The 19532-nt window shown below is 44.1% G+C and overlaps 1 protein-coding gene across 7 annotated transcripts in view; it reads left to right on the forward strand.

Annotated features, from left to right (window-relative positions):
• The window catches only part of LOC139266063 (disks large homolog 1), a 493057-nt gene that overhangs the window by 469418 nt on the left and 4107 nt on the right, over nt 1–19532 (forward strand). For all 7 annotated transcript variants that reach the window (XM_070883900.1, XM_070883901.1, XM_070883902.1 and 4 more), the window contains 4 exons: nt 4773–4823; nt 8152–8253; nt 17540–17712; nt 18238–18347. In XM_070883900.1, the coding sequence (XP_070740001.1) occupies nt 4773–4823; nt 8152–8253; nt 17540–17712; nt 18238–18347 (436 nt within the window). The remainder of the gene's footprint in view (nt 1–4772; nt 4824–8151; nt 8254–17539; nt 17713–18237; nt 18348–19532) is intronic.

The following is a 19532-nucleotide window of genomic DNA, read 5'->3' on the forward strand; positions in this document are numbered from 1 at the left end:
ACATTTTTGCTAGACAGAAAATGTGCAAGTTTTATCTGGCCTTTCTTGTACTCTAGCTTTTTTTGGGGAAAAAAATTGAAAATCTTTGATTCTTTTGTCTATTTCACTGGGCTAAAGTCCTTTGGAGTCCTGTGATCGAACCCCACTCCATATTTGAGGTTCTTTGAGAAGATTTTTTTCAATTCCCACAAGTTTAAAAACACTATCCATTCTGAAAAGATCTGAATCTTGAGAGATGGGCACAAAAGATGAAATTCAGGAAACCTTGTAGGTTGGTAATCTAAGAATTTATCTGTCAAAATTGATTAATGTTAAATTGCCCAGTTCATAGTAATCACTAAAACTGAAATGTTACTTCTGTGAAAATGTCTTGTTAACTTTTTTTAAATTATAAATCCATATTTACAATACCAATATATATTTGTAACTGTAATTATACCCTCCTACAAGTGGAGGAGCTGCAAGACAACTACTGGCAAGAGGGTAATTACAGCTTGATATGATCACATAGGAAGTTTTCATTGTAAATGTGGATATATGAAATTCTAACATAGAAAATTAAGGATAGATTAAATGACTTTAAAGTACAACTGAATTAGGTCTGAACCAGGGGTCACAGTCTAAGGATAAGGGGTAAGGACCGAGATGAGGAGAAACTTCTTCACCCAGAGAGTGGTGAACCTGTGGAATTCTCTACCACAGAAAGTTGTTGAGGCCAATTCACTAAATATATTCAAAAAGGAGTTAGACAAAGTCCTTACTACTAGGGGGATCAAGGGGTATGGCAAGAAAGCAGGAATGGGGTACTGAAGTTGCATGTTCAGCCATGAACTCATTGAATGGCGGTGCAGGCTAGAAGGGCCGAATGGCCTACTCCTGCACCTATTTTCTATGTTTCTATGCCCTGGTCCAATTATCTTCTCCTCTCACCCTGCTTCATCTGGAGACTACGTTGGGCTTAACATCCTGGGTGAAATGCCACAGGAGATTGACTTTGTGCATAAAAGCTCCATTCAAAAGATTCTTCAATGGAAAGGACTTCCAGTAGTAAAAGTTCTCATTAATTGACCTAGAACAGACCAATTACAATTTGTGAAGCTTCAATTTTTTTTGCCTTGGTCAAAATGTAACTGACGGGCATCTATTCACTGAGCATTTGTTCGCATTAAACATTTTCCATTTGGGGAGGATTATTTGGGGGAGGAAAGACCGAGAGGGGTAGGGAGTTCCACAATTTTGAGGTTCTGGGAAAGAATGTACTATAGTTTCAACACTGGGTATGTAAGGAGGAGGAAGATGCATGGGACAACATTTCTAGAACTTAAAAAAAAAATGGGTGAAAATTCAGATCAATGCTAACATCAGTAGTATTGATAAAATAGGGATAGATGAGAAAGGTTGCGATGAGATGGAGGCTGGATGTGTGGGGATGGGGAGGAATGCCATCTATCAGGGAGACAAAATGGCAATAGATGTCTCAGAATCCAATGGTCTAAATAACTATTCAAGTTTAAAGTCATCCATTTAATCAATTAATGATCCAGTAGTCTGATTAGGTGCATCAAAGGTAAACGAGATTCTATTTACTGTTGGGCTAACCTATTACGAGACTTAGCTCAAAGAAAACTTGAAATCGATTGAACATATTTGGGTGCTATCTCATTGAAATGCAGCTGACTCATCTTAAAAAATTTACCACCATTAGAGCCACGTTGACCAAAAACACAAGATGCATGTCAAGAGCATAGATGGTACGAAATCTGACTTGATCAGTTTAAATTTAATTAAGAACTCATCCCTAACAAAAATGGTGTACCATTACTGTCTTTCTGCATGTAACACATGCATATTACAAAAGCGACAACACTTCCCAAAAAAAAGTACTTCATTGGCAGTCAATTGCTTTGGGACGTCCGGTGGTCGTGAAAAACACTATATAGATGCAAGTCTTTCTTTCCTTATATATTGGAGCCACGTGTAATTTTTATAAGAAGCATATGCCATCCGAGGCACTAGGCAAACAAGCAACAGTTTATGCACCCACTATCAAAACAGCTTGTTCCATTTTTAGAATCTGGAACCACCGCCAACGAGCGCAGCTTGTTCCAACTATTATTGTAGTGTGTATGTAATGTACGCTGTGCACAAGCTGGCATTAGCTGTAAGGTACTAGCCATATATGAATTGTTACCTTTTAACCCAGTGTGCAGTATGGTTGATATGAAATTTGAAGAGCCACAGAGATAAAAGGGCAGCCAGCACTGAAGTGACCGTCGCTGATCTAGTTTTGTGTGATGTGCCGCACAGTAAGATCAACGCAATAAAAGGACTGAATCTCTTAAATACTTTTAAACTGTACTATGTTGCAAATTTTACTTCTTCCCTTTTTCCTTCTTCCTTCCTTCTGTTCTTCATGACAGAAATCATGATTACAGATGAATATGGTGAAACAAGAGGTTAATTTCAACCTGCCCTGTTTATGTTTCTCTCCTCAAACGTACATTGTTTCTCATCAGTCCTGCTTTTGCATGAGTTTCAAATTTTTTTGGTAGATTCATTTTCAAAGTACATAAAACTGCATGAGTTGCTTTTGCTCTCAATTTTGTTTCGTACATTTTGTTCATATTTTATCAACTTTTAACAAACAAAAGTTCTCTTCTGCTTGAAAACAGTTAAAGTTGTACATTCATCTGGTTAGTTTACTTATGAAACTAAATTGTTTTATAACACTTGGAACTGTAGATAGGAAAGCTCTCTCTTTCCCCCGAATAATCTTTCCGTTTTCTTCTGCCCCCTCTCACATTGGACAAAGAGTTTGACTGAGACTAGAAATTCAACTACATGGGCCAGAATGTTCTAATTTCTGGCCACAGTGCATTGGTACTAAGCAACATATATTTAAAGAGGTACTGACTGAGGGCTGAAGTGTTTACAAAAGAATTTATAATGGAACATGCACAGAGAGGCCACATCTTGCAGGGTTGTGCTGGTTGACGGTGACACTGAATCAGTCTGATGTAACTGAGCCAACTAACTCTTGGCTCTGCCAGCTGTAACGTAGAAATAGCACTACACCAGCGGAAATGTTTGAGTGCTGAAGTCTGCAGGAAGTATTTATTTCAGTTACAAAACTGCAGTGTTTGAGAAAGTAACTATTTTCAGTTAGTTTTTTTTAAATTAAATCTTTTATGATTACAGTTTGTGAATGTACTACTTTAACTGAATGGATAGTTGCAAAAGTCCTTCACCTGCCATTCTATGCTGGTCGGTTGGATTTTGAAATGTAATATGAACATAAGAACAATGATGGACATAAAAGGACCCTCCTGTCTATTCAGCATGTTGCACACACATTGTGATACCTTGTACATCTCAATATACACACTCCCTACCCTGCCCAAAAACCATGTGATCTGGACGAAGCAACAAAACAGATTAATAAAACCCAGGCAAATTTGGGGGCAGGTTGGGGAGCAATTTTGGAAATTCCCCTCACCACCTTAGACGATCAAAACCAGTCCAGGAGATCACTGGCCCTGATAATTTTATGAAGTTACCTATGTTTTGTCCGAGGTCGTCTTCGCCCCAGGTCTAGCATTCACTTGAGGAATTCAGCCAATCGATGTCCATTGCACAAGCCTGCAGCCTATTTGAAGTCCACTGTTCTCTGGGAAAAGAAGCACCTGCTGACCTAGTTCTGGCCTTATAACAATTTAAAATTGTGATCCCTGGTCCTCCCTAATCTATTTAATTGGAATAAACTGTCAACTCGAACACAATCCGTTCCCTTCATCATCTTTATAAAGCTTGATCAAATGGGGTAATGCAGATAATAATCGGAAAAGTAATAAATCTCAGGTGTAAATTCAATGTCAGTTGCAATCTGTAATATTACTACTTGTGTTAAATGTGCCAGACATGTCCCTTTTTATATATATCTTTAATAGTTGTAGATAGGTAAGAAAGAGTCACTCGACCGAGATAAGTATCTCTTTAATGGCAGGTGAAGTACTCGGTTGAATTGATACCCAACACTTTAACCAGCTGAGCACGAATGTACTGGCCTTGTTTGTTGCTGGATGTGCAACTGCTCAGTACTGTGGAGTGAATAGTCTGTCCTTTGGCTTTAAATGATACTTTGTGGTGTATGCACCTTTTCAGTGTTGTAAATATGGCATTGAAAAACTGAAATTGTACAGCATCGGAACAGGCCGTGTAACCAATCAGGCCGGCACCAGATCTTTTCTCCACATGAGCTGCCAAGTTTAATCCCACTCTCCTTCTTTCCCATATCCTTTAATATTCCTGATTATTAAAGTAACTAATAAAGGACGTGTTTTATAAAATATTTACATGAAATATCTTTTGAATCTGTGTTTATGCCCAATTTGGAAAGGATCCAAAACTCCAAATTGAGCAAATTAAATCTAATCAAGGACAGGGAAGAATTTTGTCACTAGATATCACTGGTAGATGTAGTCATTGCAATACTACATCAAATATACAAGGCATTATTAATGCACCAAGACTATCTATACTTTCACTCATTTTATCAAGTATCTGAGTCATGAAAACTGGACTTGGGAGTCTGAATCAATTCCTTTGATCAGAATTCTAGATTTTCTTAGTGAATGAGAATGCAGTACCAGTCTTCTCCCGAGCCCCCCACCCCAAAATAATGTTTTAACACTGTTTTTAATGGACTATTGCTATGTTTTTTCAATGGTGTGAAGTTGATTTTAAAACCGAGTATTTTTTGTCTTTTGGGATAGGTGGTCAGGAAGATTATGTTCTCTCCTACGAACCTGTTGGCCAACAGGAGGGTAAGTGAAAACTGGCGAAGAGATGCAACAGTAAAGAAAAGTTATGCAATTATTGTCCCTTTCTAACCAATCGGTGTCGTTTTTTGAAAATTATTTTTCTCTTTATCCCTAATATGTCCACTTTCCACACACCTTTCACCTTTTCAATGAAGAGGGTATGGAGGCTGAGACCCATTTCAGAGCCTCTGCAAATGCTGCTCTGACCAACTACGAGAAGTAGGACATTAGTCCAAGATGACTTTCCATCCAGTTTTCTATCTCCCAGTGAAGACTTGGCATCTGCTCCATGCTCCTTGGTCACATGAAAAATCACAACACAAATCTTTCCTTACCACACTGCTAAATAATGCATTGGTTATGTTTTATGAAGTGCCACTCATTGCACTGACAGTAACCTCTACAAGCTGAAGCAACCATTTTCTTCTTTCTTTCCTTGCCTCACACACACAAACATCCATTTTCATGCGGTACAAGAGCGGAGCAGACAATTGTTCATGCTAGAGTAGTCTTTGGGCCAGATAGATCAAGGGAGGGCTACTATCCCCCTCTTTTAGGACAATAAATCACTCCATGTTCAATCCCTTCACTTTGACTTCCATCCCACCCACAACATTGAGGCCATCTGGTCGAAGTCACCAACAATATCTTGTGCGCACTTACAACCACAGCATCTTATCCCTTCTCTTTATCCTCTCTGTAGCCTGCAACACGACTTCACCACACCTCCACCTGTAGCCCACCTCTACAGCAGTGTACTTTCATGGTTCCTGTCCGCCACTCCCAACATAGCCAAAAATCTGCTGCAATGACTTCTTCATTGCTCATAGTCACCTTTCACATGCCGAAAGATTTTATCCTCCGGCCCCTAATATCCTTCATGTATCTGAATTATCATTTTTAAGCATAGGGTCAGTTTCTATGGCCCCAAGTTTCCACATGCGGCAAAACAGGCGCCCCTCCGAGGTGGGCGCCCGTTTTTCGCGCCGAAAACGGCGCCTGAAAAAAAACGCGGTATTCTCGAGCGCTTTGCAGCCCGATGTCAGCTTGACGTGGAGCCTACACTCGCGCCGATTTTGTAAGTAGGAGGGGGCGGGTACCATTTAAATGAGTTTTTTCGTGCCGGCAACCCTGCGCGTGCGCATTGGAGCGTTCGCCCATGCGCAGTGTGAAGGAAACATTGGCACTCGGCCATTTTTGTAGTTCTTTGTAGCTGTTCAATTTTTAAAATTTTTTAATAAAACCACATTGCCCTTCCATGATCAGCACTGAGGCTTCTTGCAGCAGTGAGAAGGCTGCAGGAAGCCTCAGAAGTTGAGGCAGCCGTTTCCCGACGGGCCCAACCGACGGCAGTGGGGCCTCGGGAATGGCTGCCTCAACTTCTGAGGCTTCCTGCAGCCTTTTCACTGCCTCCGCCCCCGCTGCCGTCGGTCGGGCCCTCACTGCCGTCAGGAACGGCTGCCCCCTCACTGCCTCCTCCCCCCCCCCCCCCCCCCTCCCGCCGTCGGGAACGGCTGCCTCAACTTGTGAGGCTTCCTGCAGCCTTCTCCCTGCCTGAAAGGCCTGCCTGAAGCACTTTCACACAGGTAGGAACATGGTTTATTTAATCTTTTCTTTGCTTATAAATTTTTATTCAGGTTGGAATTATTTGTATAATATTTGTATAAGTATAACTAAGGATTTATTGTAGAATTTAATGACTTCCCTTCTCTCCCCCCCCCCCACACCTTGTTCCCGACGCCTAATTTGTAACCTGCGCCTGATTTTTTAATGTGTAGACAAGGTTTTTTCAGGCCTACAAAAATCTTCACTTGCTCCATCCTAAGTTAGTTTGGAGTACGTTTTCACTGTGGAAACTTTGAAATCAGGCGTAAGTGGCCGGTCACGCCCCCTTTTGAAAAAAAAATTCTGTTCAAAAGTGAAACTGTTCTACATGACGAGAACTGCAGAAAACTTAAATGTGGAGAATTGCGATTTCTAAGATACTCCGTTCTCCACCAGTTGCTCCTAAAAAAATCAGGAGCAAATCATGTGGAAACTTGGGGCCTATATGTGTGTGCTGACACCCATCTTTAACTCTCTGCCATCACCCTTGACTCCACAACTGGTGCTCATCCACCATCAAGTCATGGATGACCAAGGGCTTCCTCAAACTAAGCATTGGTCAGACCAAAGCAATTCTACTTGGTTCTCACTAAACACTTTGCACCCTAGCCCCCAATCCCACCTCATTCCCCAGCTACCCACTCAGACGATATCTGATGGTGCACTTTCTCGGTGTGCTGCTTGACCCTGAACTGAGCTCCAAACTCTGCATCAATCCGTCACTGAGAATGCCTAGTTCTGTCTCTGTATTACAGCCTATGTCACCACCACCACCAGTGAAACCCTTGTTACCTCCAAGCTCAGTTTCTCTAACACTCTCCTCAAGCTTCCCACGGTCTGCTCTTCACAAATTTCAACTCCACCTAAGTTCTTTAACCTTCATCTATCCTGTACAATGTCTGACATATTGAATGACCTGCCCATACCAGCCTCCACTCATTTTCCCCATTCGTCCAATATGTTGACTTCAAACTCATTTGAATCTATATATCCCTCCATGACCTCATTCCACCCTACCTCTGCAATTTTTTCCAGCACTCCATCCAAGCTGATACCCGCCACTCTTCTGAGTATGGATTACTTTGCCTCCTTTTGCCTCCATCCCAGGTATTCCCATCCTTGTGCTCCACCATTTGAGGCAGAACCTTCAAACATCATAACCCTGTACTCTGAAATCCCTCTCGGCCCCAAATTCCAATCATCTTAATCTTTCTCATCTTCAAAAGCTTCCCTCTTCATCCTCATTGTTGGTCCCCTTCCTAACTCTTCTCCCAATTCCTGCTCAGTATTTGTTTTTTTCTCATCTTCTGGAGTGTTTTGAAGCATTTTATTATCTTAAATGTGTCCATAAATTAAAGTTGTTACTTGGAGGCAGGCCTACTAGAATAGAAGAGAGAGGTTTGATAACCAACCTTCTGGGTATTTTAAGTGTGCCTGCCACACGGAAAAGAGTTGGACGCTTAACGTCAGACCTAGGGATGGAAAGGTAATCTTAATAGGAGGCTGGCTAAACAATAAATTCAATAGTGCATGGGAATTTTTCAATTTTGCATTGCAAATGAAAGTTCTCTTAATGGCAACTAGAAGAGAAAGAAATGTCTGTAACTGCTGCCGAAATATACAGCTTGAGACTGATCTGGTAAGCTAGATTTTACTGCTGTAGAAATAGTCATTATTACAAAATGTCAACTTCATCTAACTGAGTTTCTATGTTTTTGTCATGTAGTGCGTTACTCTCGTCCTGTTATAATTCTGGGACCCATGAAGGACCGAATTAATGATGATCTGATTTCGGAGTTTCCAGATAAATTTGGATCTTGTGTTCCACGTATGTACATTATCATTGTGTCAATTAAACCACTGTCACATATAAACAAAGATTGATGGAGTATATTCTACTCAATTGGCTATTAACGGGAGATATCTGTACACTTGTGTTTCTGTCAGACTGCTGTCTGCTTACTGTCTTATGCAAGACATCATTGGAATGAGGAGAAGCTCTGTACAGACAGCTGCTCCCAGACTGCCTCTAATCAGCAGTTAGATAGTATGGAATCTTGTGATACAGAACAGAACAGAGGGGTGCATGCAGCGTGCAATAAAGGTGCAGCAGTTATAATGGGTGACTTTAATATGCATATAGATTGGGCTAACCAAACTGGAAGCAATACAGTGGAGAAGGATTTCCTGGAATGCATAAGGGATGGTTTTCGAGACCAATATGTCGAGGAACCAACTAGGGGGGAGGCCATCTTAGACTGGGTGTTGTGTAATGAGAGAGGATTAATTAGCAATCTCATTGTGCGAGGCCCCTTGGGGAAGAGTGACCATAATATGGTGGAATTCTACATTAGGATGGAGAATGAAACAGTTAATTCAGAGACCATGGTCCAGAACTTAAAGAAGAGTAACTTTGAAGGAATGAGGTGTGAATTGGCTAGGATAGATTGGCGAATGATACTTAAGCGGTTGACTGTAGATGGGCAATGGCAGACATTTAGAGACCGCATGAATGAACTACAACAATTGTACATCCCTGACTGGCGTAAAAATAAGAAATGGAAGGTGGCTCAACCGTGGCTATCAAGGGAAATCAGGGATAGTATTAAAGCCAAGGAAGTGGCATACAAATTGGCCAGAAATAGCAGCGAACCCGGGGACTGGGAGAAATTTAGAACTCAGCAGAGGAGGACAAAGGGTTTGATTAGGGCAGGGAAAATAGAGTACGAGAGGGAGCTTGCAGGGAACATTTAGACGGACTGCAAAAGCATTTATTGATATGTAAAGAGAAAAAGGTTAGTAAAGACAAACGTAGGTCCCCTGCAGTCAGAATCAGGGGAAGTCATAACGGGGAACAAAGAAATGGCAGACCAATTGAACAAGTACTTTGGTTCGGTATTCACTAAGGAGGACACAAACAACCTTCTGGATATAAAAGGGGTCAGAGGGTCTAGTAAGAAGGAGAAACTGAGGGAAATCCTTATTAATCGGGAAATTGTGTTAAGGAAATTAATGGGATTGAAGGCCGATAAATCCCCAGGGCCTGATGGACTGCATCCCAGAGTACTTAAGGAGGTGGCCTTGGAAATAGCGGGTGCATTGACAGTCATTTTCCAACATTCCATAGACTCTGGATCAGTTCCTATGGAGTGGAGGGTAGCCAATGTAACCCCACTTTTTAAAAAAGGAGAGAGAGATAAAATAGGGAATTATAGACCGGTCAGCCTGACATCGGTAGTGGGTAAAATGATGGAATCAATTATTAAGGATGCCATAGCAGCGCATTTGGAAAGAGGTGACATGATAGGTCCAAATCAGCATGGACTTGTGAAAGGGAAATCATGCTTGACAAATCTTCTGGAATTTTTTGAGGATGTTTCCAGTAAAGTGTACAAGGGAGAACCAGTTGATGTGGTGTATTTGGACTTTCAGAAGGCTTTCGACAAGGTCCTACACAAGAGATTAATGTGAAAAGTTAAAGCACATGGGATTGAGAACTGGTTGGCAAACAGGAAGCAAAGAGTAGGAGTAAATGGGTACTTTTCAGAATGGCAGGCAGTGACTAGTGGGGTACCGCAAGGTTCTGTACTGGGGCCCCAGCTGTTTACACCGTACATTAATGATTTCAACGAGGGGATTAAATGTAGTATCTCCAAATTTGCGGATGACACTAAGTTGGGTGGCAGTGTGAGCTGCGAGGAGGATGCTATGAGGCTGCAGAGTGACTTGGATAAGTTAGGTGAGTGGGCAAATGCATGGCAGATGAAGTATAATGTGGATAAATGTCCACTTTTGTGGTTAAAAACAGAGAGACAGACTATTATCTGAATGGTGACAGATTAGGAAAAGGGGAGGTGCAACGAGACCTGGGTGTCATGGTACATCAGTCATTGAAGGTTGGCATGCAAGTACAGCAGACGGTTAAGAAAGCAAATGGCATGTTGGCCTTCATAGCGAGGGGATTTGAGTACGGGGCAGGGAGGTGTTACTACAGTTGTACATGGCCTTGGTGAGGCCACACCTGGAGTATTGTGTACAGTTTTGGTCTCCTAACTTGAGGAAGGACATTCTTGCTATTGAGGGAGTGCAGCGAAGGTTCACCAGACTGATTCCCGGGATGGCGGGACTGACATATCAAGAAAGACTGGATCAACTGGGCTTGTATTCACTGGAGTTCAGAAGAATGAGAGGCGACCTCATAGAAACGTTTAAAATTCTGATGGGTTTAGACAGGTTAGATGCAGGAAGAATGTTCCCAATGTTGGGGAAGTCCAGAACCAGGGGTCACAGTCTAAGGATAAGGGGTAAGCCATTTAGGACCGAGATGAGGAGAAACTTCTTCACCCAGAGAGTGGTGAACCTGTGGAATTCTCTACCACAGGAAGTTGTTGAGGCCAATTCACTAAATATATTCAAAAAGAAGTTAGATGTCGTCCTTACTACTCGGGGGATCAAGGGGTATGGCGAGAAAGCAGGAATGGGGTACTGAAGTTGCATGTTCAGCCATGGACTCATTGAATGGCGGTGCAGACTCGAAGGGCCGAATGGCCTACTCCTGCACCTATTTTCTATGTTTCTATGATAGAGGCACCAGTAACAGTTTAGATATCTCCTATTACAAAATTTAGAATTATAGGGAAATTAAGCACAATGTAGCGATATTTTCACTTTAACCGATCTTGTCAACCATTGTTTGCTTATGAGCTCTTTTTAGCAACATTTATTTTTAAACTGATGTATTTAATTGTTAGAAGCTAAATTGCTATCATACTATCATCCCAGCATCCCTTGGGAGCACAGTATATAAGCGGGCCACCCACGAGGTACCTGCACTCTGGAACCTTAATAAGGTAGCTAAAGTCACACTTGCTCATTACACACAGTGTTACATTATGAGTGTAACAATTGGCGACGAGGTAATGAACAACCGCGCAAAAATGCAAAGAACAGTCAGCATCCTGGAGAAGTTCTCGGGGACGATTGGGAGGCCTTCGTGGAGAGACTCGACCAATACTTCGTGGCCAACGAGCTGGAAGGGGCCGAGAACGCGACCAAACGAAGGGCGATCCTCCTAACTGTCTGTGGGGCAACAACCTATGGCCTCATGAAGAATCTCCTGGCCCCGGCAAAACCAACAGAGAAATCCTACGAAGAACTGTGTACGCTGGTCCGGAGCACCTAAATCCTAAGGAAAGCGTTTTGATGGTGAGATATCGGTTCAACACGTGTCAACGATTGGAGAGCCAGGAAGTGGCGAGCTAAGTCGCCGAACTTAAGGCACCTTGCATGACATTGAGAGTTTGAGGGATTCCTAGAACAAATACTCAGACTTTTTTGTACTGGGCATCGGACATGAGACAATCCTTCGCAAGTTGTTGATTGCAGAAACTCCGAATCTGAGTAAAGCCATAACGATAACCCCAGGCATTTATGTCCACCAGCGACAACACCAGATTTCGCAGAACAAAGACGTTTCGGCCAGTACTGTGCATAAAGTAACGTTGGTTTTGAGCAGAAATGTACAGGGCAGAAGGTACACGCCAACTGCTGTGGCCCAACATCAAATGACCCAGAGTCTACCATCAACTGTTAATGCGAGGCAGTTAATATCCTGTTGGCGCTGCGGAGGTGATCATCGGCCCCATCAATACCGCTTTAATCACTATGCGTGCAATGACTGCAGAACAATGGGACACCTTGAATGAATGTGCAAGCGAGCTGCAAACCCTGCAAATCACCACGTTGCAGAGGAAGATTGATCCACAGTGGATCAGACGGAATTGGAAACCGTACGGAGGAGGCAGAGGTGTACGGGGTACACACATTCACGATGAAATGTCCACCAATAATGTTGAAAGTTGAACTGAACGGTATTCCAGTATCTATGGAGTTGGACACGGGGGCAAGTCAATCCATAATGAGTAATTCGGCCTTTGACAGGCTGTGGGGGAAGAAGGCACAAAGGAACTAATCCCTGTAGTTGGCAGTGCAGAAGTCAAAATCTCCTATGATGGAGCAGTACACGAACTCCCGCTGTGGATTGTACCAGGGGATGGCCCCACGTTGTTTGGCAGAAGCTGGCTGGGGAAAATCCGCTGGAACTGGGACGACATCCGAGCGCTTTCGTCCGTCGACGACACCTCATGTACCCAGGCTCTGAGCAAGTTCCCTTCGTTATTCGAGCCAGGCATTGGAAGCTTCTTGGGGGCGAAAGTGTAGATCCATTTGGTTCCCGGTACGCGACCCATCCACCACAAGGCTCTGGCGGTCCCATACATGATGCGTGAAAAAGTGGAAATCGAGCTGGACAGACTGCAACGCGAAGGCATCATCGCGCCGGTGGAATTCAACGATTGTTCTGGTACTCAAGGAGGACGGTAAGGTTACAATATGCGGGGACTATAAAGTAACGATTAACCGTTTTTCGCTGCAGGACCAGTACCCACTACCAAGGCAGACGACCTATTCGCGGCGCTGGCTGGAGGGAAGACGTTCACCAAGCTAGGCCTGACCTCGGCCTACATGATGCAGGAGCTGGAGGAGTCTTCAAAAGGCCTCACCTGCATCAACACGCCCAAAGGTCTGTTTATCTACAACCGGTGCCTGTTCGGGATTCAGTCGGCCGCGGCAATCTTCCAGCGGAACATGGAGAGCCTGCTAAAGTCGGCTCCTTGCACAGCGGTCTTCCAGGACGACACATTGGTCACAGGTCGGGACACCATGGAGCACTTGAAGAAACTGGAGGAGGTTCTTAGTCGGTTGGATCGCGTGGGGCTCAGGTTTAAAAGCTCGAAGTGTTTTTTCCTGGCGCCGGAGGTCGAGTTCTTAGGAAGGAGAATCGCAGCAGACAGCATCAGACCCACCGACACAAGGACGGAGGCCATCAAGAATGCGCCGCGACCACAGCTGTGGTCGTTCCTGGAACTCCTTAACTATTTCGGTAATTTCCTACCTGCTAGAACCCCTACATGCGCTACTGCGCAAGGGAGACGACTGGGTATGGGGGAATTCACGAGGCCACCTTTAAGAAAGCTAGAAACTTATTGTGTTCTAACAAACTGCTTGTCCTGTAAATGATTGGTGTTAGCTTGCGATGCGTCGTCATACGGGGTCGGGTGTGTGTTAAACAGGCTAATGAATCGGGAATGTTGCAACCGGCCGCTTACGCATCCAGGAGTTTGTCCAAAGCCGAAAGGGCCTACAGCATGATTGAAAAAGAGGCTCTGGCGTGCGTTTACGGGGTAAAAAAAATGCACCAGTACTTACTTGGCCTCAAGTTTGAGCTTGAAACTGACCACAAGCCGCTCATATCGCTATTCTCGGAGAGCAAAGGGATTAATACCAATGCCTCTGCCCGTATCCAAAGATGTGCGCTCACGCTGTCGGCATACAACTATGTAATCTGCCACAGACCGGGCACAGAGAACTGCGCAGATGCTCTGTTGGCTACCATTGCCCACCACCGGGTGGAAATGGCACAGCCAGCGGACTTGCTCATGGTCATGGAGGCATTTGAGAACGAGAAATCCCCCGATACGGCCCGCCAGATCAGGAGCTGGACCAGCCAGGATCCTTTACTGTCCTTGGTAAAAAAACTGTGTCCTCCATGGGAGCTGGTCCGGTGTCCCAGTGGAGATGCAGGAAGCGATTAAGCCGTTTCACAGACACACAGGTGAGCTGTCTCTGCAGGCGGACTGTCTTTTGTGGGGCAATCACGTTCATTTGCGAACTGCACAACACCCACCCAGGCATCGTAATGATGAAAGCCAAAGCCAGATCCCACGTGTGGTGGCCTGGCATCGACTCAGATTTAGAGTCATGTGTGCGCCAGTGCAACACTTGCTCTCAGTTGAGCAATGCACCCAGAGAGGCACCGCTAAGTTTGTGGTCCTGGCCATCCAAACCGTGGTCGAGGATCCATGTAGACTATGCGGGCCCATTTCTAGGCAAAATGTTTTTGGTTGTCGTGGACGCTTACTCAAAGTGGACTGAATGTGCAATAATGTCTGTCAGCACATCCACGGCCACCATTGAAAGTCTACGAGCCATATTTGCCACGCACGGCTTGCCTGATGTCCTAGTCAGCGACAATGGGCCGTGCTTCACCAGTGCTAAATTCAAAGAATTCAAGACCCGCAACGGGATCAAACATGTCACATCTGCCCCGTTCAAGCCCACCTCCAACGGCCAGGCAGAACGGGTAGCTCAGACCATCAAGCAAAGCTTGAAATGCGTGTCAGAAGGCTCCCTGCAGACCCGGTTGTCCCGAGTACTGCTCAGCTACCGCACCAGACCCCACTCACTCACCGGGATTCCCCCAACTGAGCTGCTCATGAAAAGGGCACAAAATAAGACTCTCTCTGGTCCACCCTGATCTACATGATCACTTGGAGGACAAGCGGCATCAACAAAGTGTGTACCATGACCGCGCAAATGTGTTACGGGATATTGAGATCAATGATCCTGTGTTTGTGCTAAATTATGGACATGGTCCCAAATGGCTCGCTGGCACGGTCACAGCCAAAGAGGGGAGTAGGGTGTTTCAGGTCAAACTGACCAATGGACAAACGCACAGAAAACACTTGGACCAAATCAAATTGCGGTTCACCAACAGCTACGAACAACCCGAAGAAGACACCACCAACTTTGACCCTCCAACACACACACACAAGTGACAACTGACATCACAGTTGACCACAAAACCGAACTCACCATCCCCAGCAGCCCGGCAAGGCCGGCTGCCCAACAGCCCAGTAAAGAACTGACCGACCCACCCACACCAGCATTTGTACCGAGACGATCGACAAGGGAGCACAAAGCCCCAGATCGTCTCACCTTGTGAATAAGTGTACTATTAACATCACTCCCCCGTGAAGTCATGTATTTAACTCCTTGTAACCTGCATCACACCTGTCCACCAGAGGGCCTACCTGTTGGCGTCCCAAGGGATCCCAGCATCCTTTGGGAGCACAGTATATAAGCAGGCCACCCACGAGGTACCTGCACTCTGGAACTACAATAAAGGAGCTAAGGTCACAATTGCTCATTGCACACAGTACTCAGTCTCACCATTTATTATGAGTGTAACACCGCACACTCCAAAAAAAGAGGGAAGCAAAGATAGTGGTTGATGGGTGTTTTTGTGACTCGAAGGCTGTTTCCAGTGGGGGTTCCGAAGGGCTCAGTACTCGGTCCCTTGCTTTCTGAGGTACATATCAATGATTTAGACTTGAATGTTCAGGGTATGATTAAGAAGTTTGCAGATGATACAAAAATTGACTGTGTGGTTGATGTTGAAGAAAGTTGTACACTGCAAGAAGCTATCAATGAACTGGTCAGGAGGGTAGAACAGTGGCAAATGGAATTAAATCTCGAAGTGTGAGGTAATGCATTTGGGGAGGGCTAGCAAGGCAAGGAAATACACATTAAATGGTAGGACATTGAAGTGTCGAGGAACAAAGGGACCTTGGAGTGCATGTCCCCAGATCCCTGAAGGTAGCAGGCCAGATAAATTAGGTGGTTAAGAAGGCATACGAAATACTTGCTTTATTAGTCGAGGCATAGAATACAAGCGCAGGGAGGTTATGCTTGAACTGTATAAAACACTATTAAGGCCACAGCTGGAGTACTGCGTGCAGTTCTGGTCACCACATTACAGGAAAAATGTGATTGCACTAGCGAGGATACAGAGGAGGTTTACGAGGATGTTGCCTGGAATGGAGAATTTTAGCTATGAGGAAAGATTGGATAGGCTGAGGGGAGACCTTATTGAGGTGTATAAAATTATGAGGGGCCTAGATAAAGTGGATAGGAAGGACCTATTTCCCTTAGCAGAGGGGTCAACAACCAGGGGTTTTAAGGAAATTTAAATTTAGATTTAAAGTAATTGGTAGGAGGTTTAGAGGGGATTTGAAGGGAAATTATTTCATCCAGAGGGTGGTGGGGGGTCTGGAACTCATTGCTTGAAAGAGCGGTAGAGGCAGAAACCCTCAACATACTTAAAAAATACTTGGATATGCACTTGAAGTGCCGTAACTTACAAGGCTACGGACCAAGAGCTGGAAAGTGGGATTAGACTGGATAGTTCTTTGTCGGCCGGCGCAACACGATGGGCCGAAATGGCCTCCTTCCGTGCTGTAAATTTCTATGATTGTAGCAGACTATAACTCTCCCTCTGGCTGGCCAGTGGCCATTCATTTCTCTGACTGCTATAATCTTGAAACGTTAACATCTGCATTAAAACACAGCAGGTCAAGTATCTGAATGCATTTGTCTGGAAAGTAGAATAAAGGACTTAAACATGTTAAAGTGTTCCACTGCTGCACACCTCAATCCATTCTCCATATTCCAGCATTGCCTTTGCATTCAGAAACGATATATTTGTAAGGGTTTTGTCAACTTCAGTTTGAAATCTATATATTTTTTTTTTAATTAACATTTTTACTGTTTTTTAAAAATTAATTCTCCCTGCTGGCAAGGTCAATATTTATTGCCCATAGCTAGTTGCCCTGAGAAGGTGGTGAGCTGTCGTCTTAAATTGCTACAGTTTGCACGATTGATGCAATTGAGTGGTTTACTAGGCCACTTCGGAGGGCAGTTAAGAGTCAGCCACGTTGGCATGGGCTTCCAACATTATAAGCATGAAATGTGCGTACTTCTAAAGTATTAGTTGTTTAACAGATGGGAGCTGGTTCATGCAGTGGTTCCGATTGCTTCCATTTCACCTCTGGTTTGAAACCAAGCCAAACTGCCTGGTGAAACATTCTCTCTTGCTGCTGACAGTAAAGGTCTTGAGTGTAACCTGTGGGTGCAGATCAGCAGTTTAAAACTGCCCATAATTCAATATTTGGCACTAAATCTTAAGTGTGGCTGGTGTCAGAGATATCACTGAGGCCATTTCTACAGTTGGGGTTTAAGTAGAGTGGGACAATGTGCAGGGAGCTTTATCCTGCATGTAACTTCTGCTGTGCCTGACCTGTGAGGAGTTGATCCTTACAGAGGATTACAGTTAAATTCCCAACATGGCATCTTTATCTTGGATTGTGAATCACCACAGAAATCCAAGAAAAAGAAAAGGAATAAATGGTTTGATGGAAATGTTTCACTTTCTCCAGACACAACTAGACCAAAGCGTGATTATGAAGTTGATGGGCGAGACTATCATTTTGTTACATCTAGAGAGCAAATGGAAAAGGACATTCAAGATCACAAGTTTATTGAAGCTGGACAATACAACAACCACCTGTATGGCACCAGTGTGCAGTCCGTGAGAGAGGTAGCAGAAAAGGTAAAGGAAATCCCTAAGTGTCTCATTAATGTAAGCCCACTTAATACTTGCCCTCTCAATCAAGATGGGTATCATTTTACGCCACATAGCAAAATGTGATGTTTTTATTAACCAAGGACAGTGTAACCTCTAATAATGCTTAGCTGCTTTTATGACCGAATATCTCTTTCCCCTGGAGCTATATCGATCAAAGTGCAGAATATCTATCAAATCTTACATATTCATTTTTGGCCTGATGTCCAACTTGTAATAATTTCTTCGTCCAAGTCCATCTGCCAGACCACATTCTGATCATCTTTATCTGTACTCCGACAAAAATACAAACTGAATTCTAATTATGTAGTTTTGGGTGAGCTACGGTTAAACTGCCCTGTTCGTTATATACAAACTGGAAGTGAGAAAACGAACACACATTTTACATGTGACTGTAATTTTGCAAACGGATATCTTTGAGCAAGCTAGAAGCTGAACCTTTTATTTATGTTTGTACCCATTCTTAAAAATTTCCCTTTGTTTCCACGTTAGGGAAAACACTGTATCTTGGATGTGTCAGGAAATGCTATTAAGAGGCTTCAAATAGCCCAGCTGCACCCAATTGCTATCTTCATCAAACCAAAATCAGTTGAAAACATCATGTGAGTATAGGCTTCGGCCCCTATAACCAGGATCTTCAGATTCATTTTGTGGCAGGATTTCCTTTTTTATTGCAGCTTAGCTCTCTCTACGAAAGCACCACAGAAGCGTTCAAGGAATGTCCCCGGATGAGGGCCAACAGTGTCTTTATCCTCAAGTCGTACAGAGTTACATCCAACCCCGCCCCCCCCCCAGTACAGGACTTTTGTTTTGAGCTGCATTGGAGGGATGCGTAGTGTACACAGTCCCTTCGCTTGTCGGACATGAGTTCCAAGTCCAACCACAAACTGCTTATATAAAATAAGTTTTCCTCATTGCTGGGAGGGTCTATGTTTAGGCAGCATGAACTCAGTTTCAGCAAGCGCCAGGCCTGAAACACTATCTATAATAGAGCTCAAATTGGGACTAAATGACCTCTACTCGGAGAAAAATTCACAGAGGATCCTCTCTCGCAGTTGTGGCAAAGCAGACATGAGACGGTTTGTTAAATTGGCCATGTTTACCTCACCTGGGAATTGTTAACACACAAAATCCCCAGCACTAGCCTCTCAATTCACACTGGGGGGGGGGGGGGGGGGTAGATAAGAATGAGATAGATTTTGTGTTGTGATTGGCTTCTCTATCAGGGCTGCCATCTGTCCAGCACCCCTAAGCACAAAGGTGTCACAATTTGGTGCCCCAGCTTGTAAAACAGTAGAGAGATGGCCAGTGACTCCAGCTAGCCAGGTCCTGCTTCAGAATTTAAAAAACTGTATTGGTTATTTTTGTTTAAGATTCTAAGGACAACAGTGCTGTTGGCTCTTGTTTCCTGGAGAAGTTCTACTGCAGCTTTAGTGGGCTATAATTTAGAGGCGGAGGATGGGGTTGATGGTGTGAGCTGAGCTGGAAACAGTCACCTTAGCATAACCTTGGTACCTTGCTTGTTGAGCTGATTTTTCTGACCTTTGCCCCCTTAACCCCCATTGCTCCAACATTCCTGTGGTTGCCCTGGGGGGATGGAGCACTTCACCATCAACAGGTGTCATTTAAAAGAGGGCGAGAGTCGGTCCCAGTTACCCGCAACTTTTTTACTGCAGATTCAACCATGGTGTGCCCAATATAAGTAGGGGTTGGGCTGGCAGCAGGACCCCTCCCCACCCAAAGACTGGAGGGTCTGTCAGGACATCGCAGCTGGCCAAAGAAAAGGC

The sequence above is a fragment of the Pristiophorus japonicus genome, chromosome 6 (assembly GCF_044704955.1).
Source record: "Pristiophorus japonicus isolate sPriJap1 chromosome 6, sPriJap1.hap1, whole genome shotgun sequence".
Classification (NCBI taxonomy): Eukaryota; Metazoa; Chordata; class Chondrichthyes; family Pristiophoridae; genus Pristiophorus; species Pristiophorus japonicus.